The 18,740-nt window shown below is 36.5% G+C and overlaps 1 protein-coding gene across 4 annotated transcripts; it reads right to left on the reverse strand.

The window, feature by feature from the left end:
• Positions 1-38: 38 nt before the first annotated feature.
• On the reverse strand, positions 39-17,976 carry tpm4a (tropomyosin 4a). 4 transcript variants are annotated; one of them, XM_081383997.1, is made up of 9 exons: positions 14,919-16,653; positions 13,165-13,290; positions 6,292-6,425; positions 4,736-4,853; positions 4,582-4,652; positions 4,410-4,485; positions 4,132-4,194; positions 3,981-4,050; positions 39-747 (listed from the first exon to the last, which is right to left on the reverse strand). In XM_081383997.1, exons 1-9 carry the CDS (start codon positions 15,030-15,032, stop codon positions 665-667), a joined length of 855 nt encoding a protein of 284 aa, XP_081240123.1. In that variant the 5' UTR covers positions 15,033-16,653; the 3' UTR covers positions 39-664. The 4 variants fall into 4 exon arrangements, with proteins under 4 accessions (XP_081240123.1, XP_081240124.1, XP_081240122.1 ...); XM_081383996.1 differs by lacking the exon at positions 39-747 and adding an exon at positions 1,395-1,975 and having other exon boundaries at positions 14,919-17,976; XM_081383998.1 differs by lacking the exons at positions 13,165-13,290; positions 14,919-16,653 and adding an exon at positions 10,686-11,236.
• Positions 17,977-18,740: the final 764 nt, after the last annotated feature.

The raw sequence follows: 18,740 nt of genomic DNA on the forward strand, positions 1-18,740 counted from the left end.
CTATTCTGGGAAATAATCAAACGTCTACCCCACAAACAGACTTTTTATAAAAATTTATTACACAGAAAATGGAAAAGAAGCGTTTGAGGCATTTTGAAATGGTCATTTGACAGAAAAAAAGCGACAACAGAAATGTCTAGGGAAGAGATAATATTTCTTTGGTCTTTGTTTGGTCCCATTTCGTGGTGGTTCCACAAAAATACCCAGGCACTTTGACATTCCATGGTAAAACACCATCGCATTTTCAATGGAGTAATGTACTGCAGTGCATCCTGTGGCCAGTAGGTGGAGCTCATGATGTACTTATGAGAAACACTGCATTGAAAACGCCCTCATCAACGTCTTCATTTACATTATTATCAAAACTCCAAGTGAATTTCTGCAGAGCACATTAGCATATTCACTGTTCATGTGGTATGTCATAAGGTAATAACGTTGTTTCAGTGGGAAAATTAGCACCTCAGGTTGTTTGGCTAACTTTTGAAAGCAGCGATGTCGAGCCATAATAGCGAAAAAAGAAATACCTGCCTCAGACCAAAATTTAAATTATTATTTTTTTTTTTTTTCTGTGAGAAAATAGGGCTCAATAGCTAGCGAGTTGAAATTAAGGAGAGTATTTGTGGAATGTTGTAAAAATGGACGTCGTTCTCCCTCATCGTCTCTCTTATAAGCTGTTCAGCTCCTGAAGTGTCTGATCCAGCACTTGATGCATTCCGAGGTTTTCTTCTTTTGCAGAAGATAATTTTTCTGTAAGTAAAAATAAAAAAATTAGTCAGATGTTGTGACTGTTTAATAAGCATATATACTATGTGAAAATACAGTTTAGTGCACTAGTTTTGTGGTCTTCACTGTAAAAAAAAAGTTGCTGCCTTAAATTTTTAAGTACAATCAACTTGGATGATTAAGTCGTTTCAACTTAAATTACATTAAACTGATTAAAAAAATAGTTGAATCTTGTATAACTTTAAAAAAAATATTGAAAATTGCTTATTTTGATGTTAAAGCAATGTAAAACATGTTTTCATATCTTATTGATCGTTTAATTTTATTTACAGTGTAGAGTTCATCTACAACCACACAGTGTTATAAGAAGAAATATCACCATTTAATTTACTTGCACTTGGTCAGTGTGTCAGTAATAATATTAATTACGATTGCATTTATGTGTATGATTATAGAAGAATCTTCCAACTGTGAAGATTAGTATTGTATTACATATTTTTAAAATATGATATAAATACAGGTACAAGCATAAAATCAGACAAAACTGAAATGTAACCTCACCTTTGTGGACATCAGAATATATATAAAAGAAAAGAGTATAGAAAACTGACGAATATTTAATATATTCTAATATATATCATTTAACACATTTTATCATATTCAATATATTTAATAAAACGAATAATATTTAATGTATGTTGCACAGAAGATTTTACATACATTTTCTTCTAAGTTTAATTTATTTTTCTTCTAAACTGCACTATAAGATCTGAGCTGAGAATTATTGAGCATATTTTGTGTAAAATTACCAAATTTCCCAAAAGTTCTGACACTTTTTGACTAAATGAAATTCAATGATCCAGTCATTCCAGATTAATGGATAATATTTTTTTTAAAAATCATACATTTAAGTCAAATAATTCATCTAAGTCTAAAAACTACTATCAAAATGCTCTGATATTACCAGGAATTTCATGAATTTAGGAACTCTTACCAATCTTCATAATGAAACATTATCAATGACAACAGAAGATTGAGAGTCTGAGATGAAACAAGGGTGTTTTATTGAGACTAGCGAAGACACACTGGAGAAAATGAAGCACACATGAAGAAAGTGGCAAAGAAATTTGAGAAAGCAGGAGATGCATCAGAGCGGGACAGAGATGGATCTACAGGGAGGTCATGTCATTGAGAGCATGGTCCAGCTCCTCAGAGATGGCTTTATACTTCAGCTTCTGAGCATAGAGTTCATCTGAAGATCGGCAGGAAAAGCAGGAAAGTGAAGGATGAGAAGCAGCAATGGACAGAAACCAAATGAAAAAGAGAAAGACAAGAAGTTAATGGAAGACTAAACATGAAACTCACAGAGGTCATGTTCTACCAGTAAAAATCTATAAGCGAATCGTGTTCAAAACAAAAATTTCCATCCGGCCCAAAGAAGATATGCTCCCTAGTTACTTTTCCTATTCATATATACTACTTTTATTAAGCAAATGCAGAGTTCAGTCTCGTAAAGGGCTGACCGGCGCTGTCGGGAACAGACATACTTCATTTCTCTTGGGACAGAAGGAAAACCAGGCTTGGTTAAACCAATTCTATATACTGAGTCAGTCGAATATATCATCTTCCAGTGAAGGGGTTCAAGCGTTTGAAACATGAGCCTGCTGGAACTGACAAAATGGCTCTAAAACAATATGGTGTTATGTGTTCCAAAAGATTTTATGGCCGTTACATAGACAGGGAGGACGGCCCGCCTGTGACCTGTAAAACCCCATCTACTCAGGACTTTTTAATGTGTCCTGCTTCACCACTGTCATTTCTGAAGGAAAAAAGTTCATTGAGCCACTTCCTTACCTTCACTGATGTGTTCATAAGAACAGTTTAGTCTATTGATGCTTGCCAAGTCAAACTATGGTCAAAAATGACCTTTGTGAAAAGTTACATAGGTTACTAAGAAGCAATTGCTATGTATATTAAGTCTATTTAAGAAGAAATTTATCTTTTTTCAGTATTAACGTATTTTCTTTCTATTAGGATGACAGTATAAAAGTCGGAAGACAAAAAAAATTGTGCTCTCTGAATTGAATGATGATTCACGAATCAGCAAATTAGTTTGAACCAGTTCATTTCATCAGAACAAAGCAATTTGCTAAAATAAACCAAACAAACTAATCAAATCTAGTTTTTGAACCAGTTCATTCCATCAGAACGAAGCAATTCGTTAAAATCAACCACCCAAGCCAATCAAATCTGGTTTTGTAGCTAGTTTGTGTCATCTGAACGAAATGATTCACTAAAATGAACTCTACAAACTAATCAAATCTAGTTTTTGAACCAGTTAATTCCATCAGAACGAAGCAATTCGCTAAAATCAACCACTCAAGCCAATCAAATCTAGTTTTGGAGCAAGTTTGTGTCATCTGAATGAAGCAATTCACTAAAATTAATTCTCCAAACCAATCAAATCTAGTTTTTGAACCAGTTCATTCCATCAGAATGAAGCAATTCTCTAAAATGAACCACCCAAACCAATTAAATCTAGTTTTGTAGCTAGTTTGTGTCATCTGAATGAAGTGATTCACTACAATGAACTCTCCAAACAAATCAAATCTAGTTTGAACCAGGTATTTTTTTCTGAACGAAGCAATTCAATAAAACAGACCACTCAAAAATAGTTGATTCTGAGTGAATGAAACGATTTGCTCAAACGAGCCATCTGAATCAACCGATTCACTGAGATGAATCAACTTTCCCAGCTTTTTGTCATGCTATACACACTAATTATTGGAGAAACGATTCATTATTGAACAAATGACTAGTCTAACCAGTTAACTAAATCATCTTTACCAATGTTTTTTCCCCGCGCTAACCTCCGCACTTACCTTGGAGAAAATATCGAATTCCTTGAAAAGCTACAGTGTTTTGAAAACAGCTACTGTGAATATTTTAGAACAAGTTCACTGAACCAATTGAATGAAGTGATTCACTACAACAAATCATTCAAACAAACCGATTCACACAAATGAATCAACTCTGTCATTCTACATGGCTACCACAGTATTTAGGTCATTGCTCAATTCTGGTAGAGCAACAGTGTTTTGAAAACAGCTACACGCTTTTCTGGAAAATGTACCTCTATGAAACAGAACCTCTATGTTCAGCTCCCCCAATATTGCAAAAGAGTTGAGCTTTTGGCTTTACAGAAAACTCAGTTAACAGACAGATTAAACCCATAGAACGAATGAATGTGTTCATACCTTCCAGGTCATCGATAGATTTCTCCAGTTTGGTCACTGACCTCTCGGCAAACTCAGCACGGGTCTCGGCCTGATGAACACAAAAAGGAAGTTGAAGGAATGAGAAAGGGCAGCTTATCTTTGACCTTGTCTCATTTGTTGACTTCTTTACCTCCTTCAGCTTGTCACTAAGAACTTTGATTTCCTCTTCATACTTGTCTTCTTTTTCTGAGTACTGAAACACGCAAACAAAGACAGATACAGCAAATCCATTTCACTTTCTGTCAACATTGAATAAAATTCTCAGATCTATTGTGCTGTCAGAACTTTAAGTCCATAAATTACCATGTTTCAGTTTCAAAGCGACTATCAGGCTTTGAAGTTGAGTGATGATTATTATAGAGGTCTGAAATTGTGATATTAAGAGATAAAAGAGGGATGTTGACTTACTTTCTCTGCCTGAGCCTCTAGGGATTTAAGGTTGTTGGTAACGTTTTTCAATTCCTCCTCCAAATCACTAGCTTTGCTGGAGGTATTTGAGCAGAAAACAATGTTTTAACTGGTCAAGCCACAAACATTCACATTCTAGTCTATTTAAAGCGTGAGAATAGGTAGACGATACCATTCCGCGACTTCGGCTCTCTCCTCGGCTCGCTCCAGTTCGCCCTCGAGAATCACCAGTTTACGGGCCACCTGTAGCAAAGATGGTGTTCAAATGAAGAGCTTCAAATGTCAAACATCTGGAAGTGGTGTTCCTCTAGGCGCTTGTACCTCACCTCTTCGTATTTGCGGTCGGCCTCCTCTGCGATGTGTTTAGCCTCTTTCAGCTGCATCTCCTGGATCTCCATCTTCTCTTCGTCCTTCATGGCGCGGTTCTCAATTACCTTCATGCCTCTGGAGGTGAAACAAGCGGTGAGCGAGACATCATTAGCCTCGTTTCCATTACCCTTCAAATTGCGCAAATTGAAATTGCGAATTGAAAATACGCTCAATGGAAACACGTCGATTTCGCAAAAACTCCCATTTATCGCAAAAAAGTTTTTACGCTCGCATGAGGTGGTTTTTCAGGCAATTCGAAAAAGAAATATTTCGCAAAACTGCAATGGAAACAGTTTTTGCGCATTTACAGTCACCTGACTTAGAAGGCGCGGTGTGTTTGGACAGAGTACGAGACGGAGTTCTTTATTGAATTCATAAAAGACAAAAGAATGACAGAAATACTGGATTCTAAACCTCAAAGAAATGCCACAATCAAGACCTCGGAGCAGAAATGAGTGAGAAAAACCCAGAAACACTTCATATGTGCCGCTCACAGACACAGTATAAGGGTCTTTCCTTGCCATTAATGCTTGGATAACACGCCTACGTCTCCTTCCATTAATAATAATAATGTCTAGTGCGGTACGTGGCTGTGATATATATATATAAACTTACCAACGTCCGTTGCCATGATTTTTGGAATGACTTCTCGCAAGAGGAAAAAATGACGTTTTAGTCGCGTAACATTGGTTAATGGAAACGTCGTCATTTCGCAATAGTTTTTTATCGATATTTAGAAAAAATCTTTAATGGAAACGCGGCTATTGATGACCTCTTCAGTTAATGCAGATCAACAAATTTGCTAACGCAAGATCTTTATTTCATAATCAAAATGGTCCTGAAATCTGGAAATGAGAATTGACCAATGAATTTCCACCACCTTGAATAAGGTTTTGATTTTTGATTTAGACAGATGAATATTCAAAACTATTTGTCAACTGGTTTGACCAATTCATGGAATCTTCAACATAAGGGTGATTTCCAAGCATTGAATTTATGAAAATGTATGGAAAATCACGAATTTCCTGTTTGCTCAAGCTTAATATGAATATCATTGGTTCTTAATACAGTGTAAAAAAAATAAGTTGCTACCTTAAATTTTTAAGTACAATAAACTTGGATGTTTAAGTCATTTCAACTTAAATTACATTAAAAAATTAAATTTGTTGAATCTTGTATAACATAAAAAAGTTGAAAATTGCTTAACTTATTTTGATGAGTTAAAGCAATGCAAAAACATGTTGTCATAACTAATTGATCATATGTTTTACAGTGTATGTATTTATATATTAAAGTATTTATATATTAAATAATAAAAGGTGGGTAAGTCTGCTTCCATGGGTAAAACCCTTTCCAACCAAAATCTTTCTTGAAAATGAATTTCGTAAATATTTTGTGGATTGTTTTCCAACGAGAAAAAGGTGTTTGGTCCACAGAAGCCATGTAGTTTTCACCCACAGCACAGCAATTCATTCCTTCCATCATTATTCATAAATTAATGGTTTCCATTGACCTCTCGCTCTCGTCTGCTGCTTTCTCCGCCTCTTCCAGTTTCTGCAGTGCAGTTCCCAGCCTCTCCTGAGCCCGATCCAGTTCCTCCTCCACCAGCTGAATTCTGCGGTTCAGGCCCGCCACATCACCCTCAGCCTGTCAAAGAAAAGGTCAAAGGTTACTTATATACAATTATATACCGACTTTAAATGTAGCAGTAATGTACATTTATGATATAAAATAACGCTCTGGTGTTTTTTCAGGTCTTTGGGGATTCTCCCAATGATGCCATTTTCATCAGTTTTTGCTCAAAGCACAATCAACTGCAAAAGAAAAAACATTTGTATGCCCTTTACGACCACTACCTCCCGTTGTGATTCAAACAAAGATTGGCCTCATAATGAGCACAATGGTTCCTCTGTGACATTTTTCGGTTTTAAAGAGACCTCACAGCCAAACCAACCCACTTACTGCACTGATAATTGCAACTATAATTATGACAAATATCACAGTGGCTCTCGCACTGCAGACGCTTCAACTGAGCAAGCGCCCAGTTCTCTCAGAACGCTAGGAAAATCTCGCTGCCAGGAAACTGTATCTGGGTTTAAACTTTAAGAGGCATCGGGGAAAAGACAAAGAGAGCATATCGTCCATTTTCTAATCACATCTTTGTTTTGAGTCAGAGCGGCTGGTATTTACGGATTTCTACTGCTTCCTATGGCATGAATAGCAGTAAACAGATCATGGCTGATGTACCTCACTACATATAAGCTTAGCTTATATATACTTTAAGCTTTTTTGTAGCTGGTTTGCTACTGGATGGAATGAAAAGATCTTTATCAAACACAAAAATGAATGTAATAGATCATAGTATAGGCCTCTGACTCATAACATAATGTTTTTCTTTTCATAATTGCGAATTATATTCTCATAATGCCAACTTGTCCAAATCAACTGTCATATATTTATATCTCACAATGTGATTTTAAGGGATAGTTCACACAAAAAGCCATCATTTACTCACCCTCAAGTTGTTTCTTTCTTCTGATGAACATTAAAGAAGATATTTGAAGAATGTTGGTAACTAAACAGTTGATGGCCCCCTTGACTTCCATAGTATTTCTTTTTTCATACTATGGAAGTCAATGGGGTCTGGTTACCAACATTCTTCAAAATATCTTCTTTTGTGTTCAACAGAAGAAAGAAGTTTATAAAGATTTGGAAGATGAGGGTGAGTAAATGACAGAATTCATTTTTGGGTTGAGCTATCCCTTTAATATCTTGTTCAAACCAACTCAGAAAGCAACATAGTGTCGGCCTGGATCCGGCCCACATCTGGTACGTGTGGATTCCACGTGTACCAGATGTGGGCCGGATCTGGGCCAACACTACAGTTGCTGTCTTGGAACTGTCAGTGACTTTATATCTTAAAATCTAACTTTATATCTCACAATTACAAGAAATAAAGTCATAATTATGAAATATAATGTTTGATTTCAAGCTATTGTGACTTTTTTCCTCATAACTGCGACTTTATATCTCAAAATACGACTTTATATTTTGCAATGTGTGAGTTTGTATCTTACAATATGACTATATCTCACAAAACGCCAATGAATACGCTATTCAAGATTGACATCATTTGAAGAAGGGGTCAAATGAGCATTTATTCACACATATTTCACCAACACATCACGGGAGTAGGAAGTTAACCCCCTTTCGAATAAAAGAGAGCCAGAGAGGGGAGGAGAAAAATGCACAGGAAATGGACACACTCCACATCCTCTCCCCTCCCAACATGCTCATTCAGTTCAGGGTCAGGATACTCCCTCATGAGCCGTGCCCTTTCCTTAGTCACTGCGCTCCCTGGTTGCTTTAGCCATATATGGTAAAACAAGCTCTGGAGAATGCTAGTGGTGAAATGCCAAAAAGTTTTAAAGGCTGAAGAATAGCACAAAAAATAAAAATAAAGTCATATGTTATCGAGAAGCGTCTGGACGCAGCCTTGAACATTTTATCGCGTACAAGACAAACCCAAACACGCATATGTGTGATATGAGACGGCGACATTCCCAGATCTATGGATTCCCAGGCCTATTTACACCATAATACACTCAGATCTTGTTAGAGACGCAGTGACGTCCATGTCCAATTATACGTTTAGGGTTGAAGTGTGGGGGAATCACATGGGACTTCTGCTGTCGACTTCCTGAAGCCCAGTACTATCGTACGTGACATTGAGCAAACACTTGAGACGAACACTATCAATGTAATTACCTTTTTATGGACTGATATTATGAAAATAAGGCCTATCAGATGAAAACGAACAGTGGAAATGAAGTACAGGCTCCTTTTCAGTCAATACAAGTTAATATTAGAAAGTGGCTTACTGGTAAAACAGTCAAAGAGAGAGCTGGAGATGCAAAATTATTAGCTATTTCTAAACTAATGCAAAGAAAAGCAGAAGACTGTAGGAGTATTGTGAAGTAAGCAACCACTTGTGTAACTAAACTTTGAAAAGATATGCAAAAAAGGTCTTGATATCATTTTCAACACCATGGGAAGCAGTCGATGCAAATGTGAGGAGCATTTCTTTATCTTCCTTTACTTATTTACCAATTTCCTAATGGTCTTTGTACAGGCTTCACATATGTTCGTAGTCATGTTCTTGACTTTTAACCCCACTGTGAATTATGCCTTACATAAATTATGACCATCATGGAGAGGTCATTGGTCACGTCATGACTCATGACCAAGTCCAGCAGCATTCTGTCACACTGAGAGTGGGAAAACTCCCACTTATGAAAGTAAAGTCAGCAAAATTTGTATTAGAAGTGTCTGACTCAAAGCAAAACCCTAAGAGAGAAAGAAGGGAGTTGATTTAGAGGAATGATGGGACCATGGACCTCCCTAACATGTCTCCATTAAATGTAAAAGGCAACAGATCCTAGACAAAGACACACTATTGATCTACAAACACTAGAAGAACAGGACTTTTCTTAAGCAGTGCCAGCTTCCTGCATATCTGCATGGTCATTTGAGTATGAAGAAGGACCACAGGAAACTCCAATGTGGAGCAAGAGACAACATCCTGACTCAGTTCCTTTGGGAGCTCAGGATGGGACATCCTTTGGGTCGTTCTTGAATGCAACAAAATCACATTTCTAACTTCTAAGAAAGATCCACAAACAATTATTCATCGGTTGCGCAAAAACAGGAGTTCAAATGAGGAGAAACAGACTGTAGGTTTCTGGCCGAATTCCTTACAACAGCTTGACAATTAAGGGCTTCACAAGGGATGACTCAGAAAATTGTATAAAATGGAGCATCTGAATCCTCCAAGGACTGTGAGGGAGGGGGGCTTCCTTAAGCATCTTGGTATCAAGGAAAAATGTCCTCACATGCAACATTTTGCCATCTAAATTAACTAAAAAATACTATTTGACCCCATTACACCAACATATTAGGTAGAAATCACTCCTATTACTGCAATAACTATTTTTACTTTGTTTTACTGTCCTGTTGGATTGAAGTTTTTATGGCTGAATACATTCGATTATACCAAAGAAAGTCAATTTTAAGAGTCAGATTAGGATATAAGACATATCTCATTAACAGATAGACAGACAGACAGACAGACAGACAGACAGACAGATAGATAGATAGATAGATAGATAGATAGATAGATAGATAGATAGATAGATAGATAGATAGATAGATAGATAGATAGATAGATAGATAGATAGATAGATAGATAGATAGATAGATAGACAGATAGATAGATACTGTAAAACATAGGCTACTGTTGGTTTTACAAAAGCTTCGTTTTAAAACGTGGTTGCCTTAAAATTTTGAGTTCATTGAAATAAAAAATGTTATATAGCCTAAATTATATATTAAAAATAAGCTGATGTGACAAAAGATGTGACCAAAAAATATAGATATTTTTAATGTAGATAATCTTTAAGTAAATCTTTAAATTTTTAAGAATTATAAAAGCCCAACCTAGGGAAATTAGAAAATACTAAGTAGGTAAATAACGCAATTCTTCGTAAAAATATACTCAAATGTAGCAATTGTTAGTTAAAACAAATAAATAGTTATTTATGTAAATTAAAATGATTTTAAGACTAAAATAACGGGGTGGAAGTGTAATAAACCTGTATGAGAAAACAGTGAGGCCTAACAACTGCCCAAAGGCAGATTTTGGGGTCGGACTGTCCCTTTGGACCAACGCCTTTCATTCCACAACCTCACGTCTGCATCCAGGTCTCACTGTTCACCTAAACATACAATTATAGTCTTCAGCGGAGCCCGGGAGCTTTTTTGGAACAGTTTACAGAGGTAACGCGTACAAGAATCCGGAAAGTGTAAAGACGGTAAGTAAGAACAAAGAAATATGAAGATTTGTCTCACTTTCTCCCGGAGCTCGCGCTCATTGTCCAGCTCGCGCTGAAGAACCAAAGCTCGGTCTTCTGCGTCATCCGCCTGCTGCTGCAAAGTCTGGATCTTTCTCTTCACTGCGTCCAAAGAAGTCACACCTGTCATTTTAGATACTTTATTATATTATATTTACAACTAGAAAACAAAACGAGCCGCGACTTTGGTCAGGAAAAATGAAACGATGTGCAAATACAACAACAAAAAAACTCAAAAAACTATAAAAAAATAAATACTTCAAAATTGAAAAGCCTAAAAATATTTATAATCCCGAATATGGGATTTAAAAAAATAACGGAATGGCGCTGTAGTTGGATGGCCAGTGTAAAGAAGAAGAAAAAAAAGGAGTGAAAACGACACAAAATGTGCAATCCAAATTCTTCCCAGTCCGGATCAATACAAAACGGTTCAATGAACAAAAAAAAAGTCTTCGCAGGAGGTTACTTCTGTCTCATGGAGTCATTGGAATGTGAGAGAATGTAAGGAGGCAGAACTTCTGCAGAAAAGTTTCAATGTAACACTGGAAAAGTGAAGTCCCCGTGACGTCATTGTGGGCGGGGCAACCACTGAGTCACAATTCAGGCTCATTTTATGTTAATCACTTCTTTCTCTTGTCAAAATTTATTCAAAAACGTACTCTTAGAGCTTGTCGTTAATAGTCTTATTTTTATTGTTTTTTAATCTTGACTTTTTTGTTAATAGTTTTTATTTTAAATATTTTAATGACTTTATGCTACACTGTAAAAACATTTTAAACAGAAATTTTACATGCAACTATATTTTAAATGAACCACAATTTCTTAATTTCAGACGTTTCGAGACTGTTTTTACAGTAGCTGATGGGTCAAATAAAAAATAAGAAGTACAATTGCAGTTTTCATGTTGTACACCTTTATTTGAGCTGTTTAGCTATCATTTAATTAAGTTATTAACTTTATATAAGTTCTTGGGAGTTTTCTGAGACAGCCTTATTCAAGAAACACTCACCTTTAAGGTTTAGATTAGGTAGAAATAACACTTCCGCTATTGTAACTTAATCTTTTTAGGTTAATTTAATCATATAAAATAATATTTTTGAATAAAACTATGCAGTTTTAGATTTTTACGTTACCTGACGAAACATTTTTTTAACAGTATGTCCATTTCACTTCTTTTAAGGAAAAAAATTTTGGGATACACACTGTAAACATGACAACGTTTCCCTCTATTTAACTAGATTTAGTTTTTTATTCAAAACATTAAAATTTTAAATTCAGATTAGTTGAAAAGCGTAAAGCACTCTCACTGCAGGTTGTTGATTTCACTTACAAATTGGTCGCTGCAATTACACACAAGTTTTCATTTACAACCCCCGCAATTAAAACCTCAAATCTTGACGTTACACACCACTTCTTCTGTCACACACTTTCCACAAAAGTGTGCTTTTGTTCTAAAGACGAGCCAGCGATCTGGGAGCATTGATTTCATTAGTCACAGGAGTGTGGCCCTCTGTGTTTGCTTTCGCTGCATTCTTGGGATTCCTGAGCTTTTACACTGCAACCGAAGTCCCAGTCTCCCCTGCTGTTCCCCCGACTTATCAGTTACAGGCCTTACAAAAGTTGGTGAACTTATCTTACCTACTTCTTTGGCGTTGTGAATGCAGATATATAATTAGTTTACAGTTTCCTCTAATGCATGACATGTGGCTTCTCTGAAACACATTTTCAGGGCAACGCTCCAAAGAACTCGAAGATGTGCTTGTATCCCCAGTTCCAGCCTCTCAGAACATTCTACAGGAAATGAATCTTACTCATTTGTACTGCACTTATTGAATAAAGTTTGATGTCACGGTGTGTCCTATAAAAGTATTTTGAGGTCAGTGACCACATGAAGAACATCTCTCTTTCTCAAATGGATTTACCCCCATGCTGGAATCATTAAGGATTCACAAACAACCGATTTGCCCCTCCTCGGCTTCCTTCTCAAACTATGCAGTCATTTCCTTCGAGGTCACATTGTGTGGAGTAACCTGAGCTTATCTGAGAGACGGACAGGATGGACCCCTTCAGAACAATGCAGGTGTAATTACAACAATTTTCTCACTCGTCCCAAGGCCAAACACGTTCTTACAGGTGGAACGCACTGCGCTTTGAGTCATTTAAACTTAAAAGTAGCCCATTTGTGCGTATAAACCTTAAAATTATCTCTTTAATGAGCAATGTGTTCTCTTCAAGGCATTACAGAAGTACACCTGAGGAAAGAGGTATTTTAAAAGATTCTTGTGTTGACATGTTTTTTATTGAGGTAAAGCTTTTTATTGCCCTATAAATCCCCAATTGAAGCACTGTGAAATGGTGCCGTGACCCTGAAATTGACCGGCTGGGTTGACAGGAAGTGAAAGCATCATAACAAAGCCTGAATGACTCAAGTTGTTTATCGTCTGAGTCTGTTTTATTGAAACCTGTGCATCACTTACGTCAGCAGCTTTTTTCTCAGACAGTTCGAGTTTCTCCTGGGCGTCCTTCAGGGCCTCTGAGTACTTGTCCAGCTCATCTTCGGTTTGTTTGAGCTTTTTCTGCAAGCCGACCAGCTCATCATCCAGCTTTATGAGGGAGAGTGAGTAAACATAGCACAATTTAGCATAATTTAAGGAAATATCCCAAATGTCCATAAAAAATTATTTCTGGTATGGTCAGTGTTGTTACACATAACAAGTAACTTAAGTTACTTAATCCGATTACTTTTTTAAAGTAACGAGTAAAGTAATGCATTACTTTTACATTTACAACAATATATGAGTTACCTTTTCAAATAAGTAAAGATAAAAAACTTTCTGGTATGATCAGTGTTGGGGGTAACACATAACAAGTAACTTAAATTACGTAATCCGATTACTTTTTTAAAGTAACGCATTACTTTTACATTTACAACAAAATATCTGAGTTACTTTTTCAAATAAGTAAAGATAAAAATCTTTCTGGTATGGTCAATGTTGGGGTAATGCGTTACAAGTAACTTAAGTTACGTAATCCGATTACTTTTGAAAAGTAATGAGTAAAGTAAGTAACGCAATACTTTAACAGTTACATTTTCAAATAAGTAAAGCAAGTTACATTGTTTACTAATTTATTGACCTCTACTGTACAGACATGAATTTTTAATCACTTCACTTTTGGTGCCAAAAGGCCTTTAGAGTAGTACTTTTATTTTTTCTGTTATTAAAAAACAAACAAGCAAGCCCAGCCAAGGTGAGAAAAAAATACCTTTTTAAGGGAGTAACGCAATATTGTAACAAGTTACTTTTAAAAGTAACTTTCTCCAACACTGGATATGGTAATTTTAAGAATACTATCAACTTCTATAATATTACCCCTAATATGTTCAACTATTTTATCACAAAATAATGTGTACATTTTAAGAAATGAATAGATATAAAAAATGGATTTGGTCACCCACATTATATCATAGGCCTACTCTCTTTAGTGGACAGCAGATAACTAATTTTAGTCTGAGGTAAGCTGTCATATGCCAGTAAGTGAGATAAACACTCACAAACACTTTGCTATCTATGGCTATCAGTTTGGCTGGGTTCTTGTGTTAAAGAGAGGATCTGTTAATCTACTGGGATTCCAGACAGCCTGACCTCTCTTGCCCATTTATAACCTTAGGTGTTCTGGATGGTGGAAGACATGGATTGATTTTTAGCTAATATTAATTTACTAAGGTATCTGTCTGTTTACAAAGAGCAATATGTTTTCCAAGTGTGTACGTTTAAAACAAACAAACCAATTGGTCAATAAAATAAATATATTTTATATAATATAATTCGCAATCTTTTAGCCTACAGTTTATTATTAATGATTAATGTTAAATTATAAATAATGTACATTGTAACTTCAACTCGTGTTAACATGCAAACATGTAATGTTAATAATGTATTAGAGTATACAAGCTTAATAAATGGCGTAAAAGTATTGTTCATTGTTAGGTCAGATTGTTACTGATTTTTTTGTAGGATTCCTACATAATTGCGCAAAATAAGTAGCCAGTGCTGCGAAAGAACCCAGAATTGCAGCTCAAATGCATACTTGGTTTTCAAGTATGAGGTCTTGGCAAACTTCTCCTTGATTACAATCGTCAAGTTTCAGCCTATGCCAACACTTTTGTTGGGACCTTTTCATTTTAACTTTTAACCAATCTGGATTCCTACCTGCATTTGTTGATTCTTACCTGCTTGCATTTCTCCTCTGCAGCTTTCTGTTCGGTCTCGGCCTGCTCTGCCCGGTCGATGGCGTTCTCCTTGTCCAGTTTGAGCATCTGCATCTTCTTCTTGATGGCCTCCATGATTGCAGGTTGATCTAGTGTCTGGGTCGAATATGAAATTCAAGGGAGCTACGAGCTACGAAGTGCAGTTCTCGGTCCTTCAGCCGAAAGTGTGGTCAGACTAATGGATGCGAGGAGATTTAGGAGAGGAGAAGAATGCAGCTGATGCTGCCTGCAACCAAGAGCTGCCAGCAATGCTGGATCGCTCTACATAACCCAACCAAAATCTAAAACACCCCCCTCACTCCCCCACCCATCTGCCTATCTAACCACTTGTGAGAAGGAATGGCCTGGACCAAACAGTCAAAAGTACTTCTCCTTATTTGGAGTGGTGCATATTGTTTTTTTTTAGAGGACGAAGGGATGGAGAGGTGAGCAGATACTGTAGGCCCTGCATCCAGATTTAACCCCGTTAGTGCTAAACCGAGCCAACAACATATGTTCTAAGAGCGTTTTGCGAACATTCCCATTAAGTTCTGAAAACATTATTTCTGAATGTTCTCTGAACATCAAATATTTAAATGTTTTAACACTCCATTTTATCATTTTGCAAACATTATGAGAACATCATGAAACAAGAAATAACATTTAAGTGAGTTTCAGAAAAACGTTCCATGAATGATTATACATAACGTGTGCTTTAACGTTTTGAGAACATTATAAAAAAAACAGATACCTTTGAACGAACGTTCTAGTAACGTTACTGTAGGAACATTTGTAAATAACTATTGACTGAACCTTGCCAGAATGTTTGCTAAAGCTCTGAAGTTCTTAGGAGAGGAGCTATTATTTTTCTTATTACGTGGCTCTCTGGAATCCTCGATTCTTATCGGTCAATCACAGCATTTGGAGGTCTGACATTCTTAATATTCACAGTCGTCCATGACAACGCTTATTAAAACCTCTCAACCAGAACAAAAACTAGAGATACTATCATTTAAAAAAAACGTAACTGGTGCCATACTGCATCTCAGTTATCAGTTGTAGTCGGAAAAAAATCTGTAACAATCTGATCTAACAATGAGCAATACTTTTACGCCATTTATTAATCTTGCTCATACATTTTTAATACTGTTACATTATTGCAATGTTTATCTTGTTGCTAGGCAGATCATTTTGTACATTTTTCTTAGCGAAAGCTTTAAAATCATATACAGGTAAAATAAATAAAAAAATTATACTGACCACTGATTATACATGATCCCATATCATTTGTACTTTTCGGACAATAAAAAGGCCCAAAAATCTCATAGGCCTATATTAGAGGGACTATTCAATGACACGAATACTACAGAAACTTGAAGGTGGACTGTTTTGACTTTGCAAAACCCCACTCAGAACACATTTGCTACCCCATAGCAACACTCAGAAACCACGTAAAATATAAAACAAACAAATGAATAAACATATCTTCAAAATCAAAGACTAAAAATTCAAGTGTTAATCATACCTTCATTAGAAAGCAAACAAAGTCTCTTTCTATTCCTCTTACTGCCTTGTTCAATCAAGTCTGACGTAAATCAATTGCACACACTTGATTTAAAGTCGTTGAGTCCCAAAGTGCTAAATGGCGAAACCGTTGGATTTAACTGTTTTGGCACTGAAAACTAGAGCTGAAGTGCAGAATGTAACACTCTTTTCCAACTGGCTTTCTTAACAGCTACTGGACACTTGCCCTTCCATTAGGCATTATAAGAATTACAATAAAAAGTGTAGTTTAGTTTCTTCTAAATAGGATCTATTTTCTGTCATAAGTTCTCATTTTACACATTTTTAAGTAAACGAATGCTTGAATTCCCGCCACGCCAAAAACCACAACTTTAGCATCAAGGTGGTAAAACTGCGAGACATGTTTGGCATGTACCTCAGACATACTCAACTGCCAAACGGATGATTCACTATCCATAACACCTGGATGAACATTCTGAGAAGAGAAGTCCAAAAACACCTGTGCTCCAGACAAACGGCTCTCTGACGTCTGCTGCGCGTGTCATCATATGACGTCATAGCCATGCACAGATGTTTGGCATCTGCATACCCACTCCAGTGTGCCCTGTCTTTGTTGGCCTCCCTTAGGCACTGTTGTAAGGAAAAGACGTAATGTGCTTTGGCGTTCATTCAACATTACTTACTCACGCCTGCCCTGCTGAGCTTTAAGGAGGAAGGGAAGTACGAATGTGTGTCATGTAATTGGGCAATGCCCCATCATGGAAGTAGTTTAACGGACAAGTACGACACAAAGTGCACTTTGTAAATTCGGCCAATGGACAAAAACATGCTAGGAATTGATTTAATGCAGGTAGAATGCTAAAAAGTGCTTAAATTGCTTAATGTTCTAGGTTCAATACAAGTTATGATCTATTTGGCAATTATACAAATAAAATAGTTCCTCAGTCAAAAAAAATCATTGACATACATTTTTCCTTACAAAATTGATAATTGTTTGATTAGTGTCCACACCAACACACAATAACATTTTGTGAATGTTTTGTTATCTGCTGCTTTAAATGCTTGAACTTTTTAAAGCAGGATGGATTCTTATTATGTCAATGTTTTTATCGTTCATTAATCACTAAAAACATTGTTAGTTGTGGTGTGGACTCTGCTATTCTTTTAAACTTAGAATGATTTTTAAAACTAAATCTTCATTGTGAACAGGCCTTTGATCAGTTTTATGTCAATTCAAGTTGGCACTCTGAAGGGGAAAATGGGAAAACCCTCTTTGCTTTGTGCCGCTTTAGTAGCCTAGCTTTAGTTCTAATTTTGTTAGCCAATTACTTCCTTAAAAGAGTAGCTTAAAAATAGTTTAACTTCTTCACTTTACAAACAGCTTATCAAGCTGCAGCTGTAAAGTAGCTTTTCCAACACTAACATGCACATAGGCTGAACTCACTCAACCCCAAACATGCACACAGAGAGACATTTATTTTACCTCCCCTCTGAACTGTCGATGTATTTGTTGAGTGCATACTTTTAAGTGCAGAATGCTCTGTACTCTGGGAAGTGCAGGCATTCGGCGGGAGATAAGACCAGAGGAGATGACTGAGGGAGTAATTGTGAGTGAGAGAGAAACAGGCAGAATTTGACAGGCCACTCCCACAGGAAACCGTAGCTAAGCTCAGCATGACCTTTTATGGTAAAAATTCCCCAAACCGCTGGCTGCCTGTCTTGGGAATAGCGGTTATAAAATATAACTCGGTTTAAAGAAACAAGAGCACAGAAAGCACAGCCACAAGCCTGATTTCAACAGTAGCAAAGAGACAGATAAACAAAAACATTCACTAGTAGCCTTAGTTCTGACTTTCTGGAATGAAAAAGTGTTTAAACGTGACAGGATAAGCAGCAGGAAACAAGCTAGCTTTAATACAACATCACAGCTACACTGCTACCTGTGGTTTAATCCCATTATTGGTCTCCTGCTTTACAAATCTACCTATAGGTTAAGTATTGCTAATTATAATGAACTATCTAAACATAAGGTTTCGCCTCAAACTGGCTAGTTCACATCAATAAAACACTTTAGCTTATTTGAAACGGTGTTTGTGCAGAAGTCTATATTGAAAAGTTGTTATTAACAGTTAGGGCCTACTATGCAAACATTGACGACTGATTACATCTAACTGTAGCGCTAGCAAAACTAGTCTGCCCCCTTGTGGTATCCGCGGAAAGTTTTACCTTAGACGCTTAAAGGGATAGTTCGCTAAAAAAAAAAAAAAAATACATTTCTGT

The sequence above is a fragment of the Scardinius erythrophthalmus genome (assembly GCF_964197995.2).
Source record: "Scardinius erythrophthalmus genome assembly, chromosome: 14".
NCBI lineage: Eukaryota > Metazoa > Chordata > Actinopteri > Cypriniformes > Leuciscidae > Scardinius > Scardinius erythrophthalmus.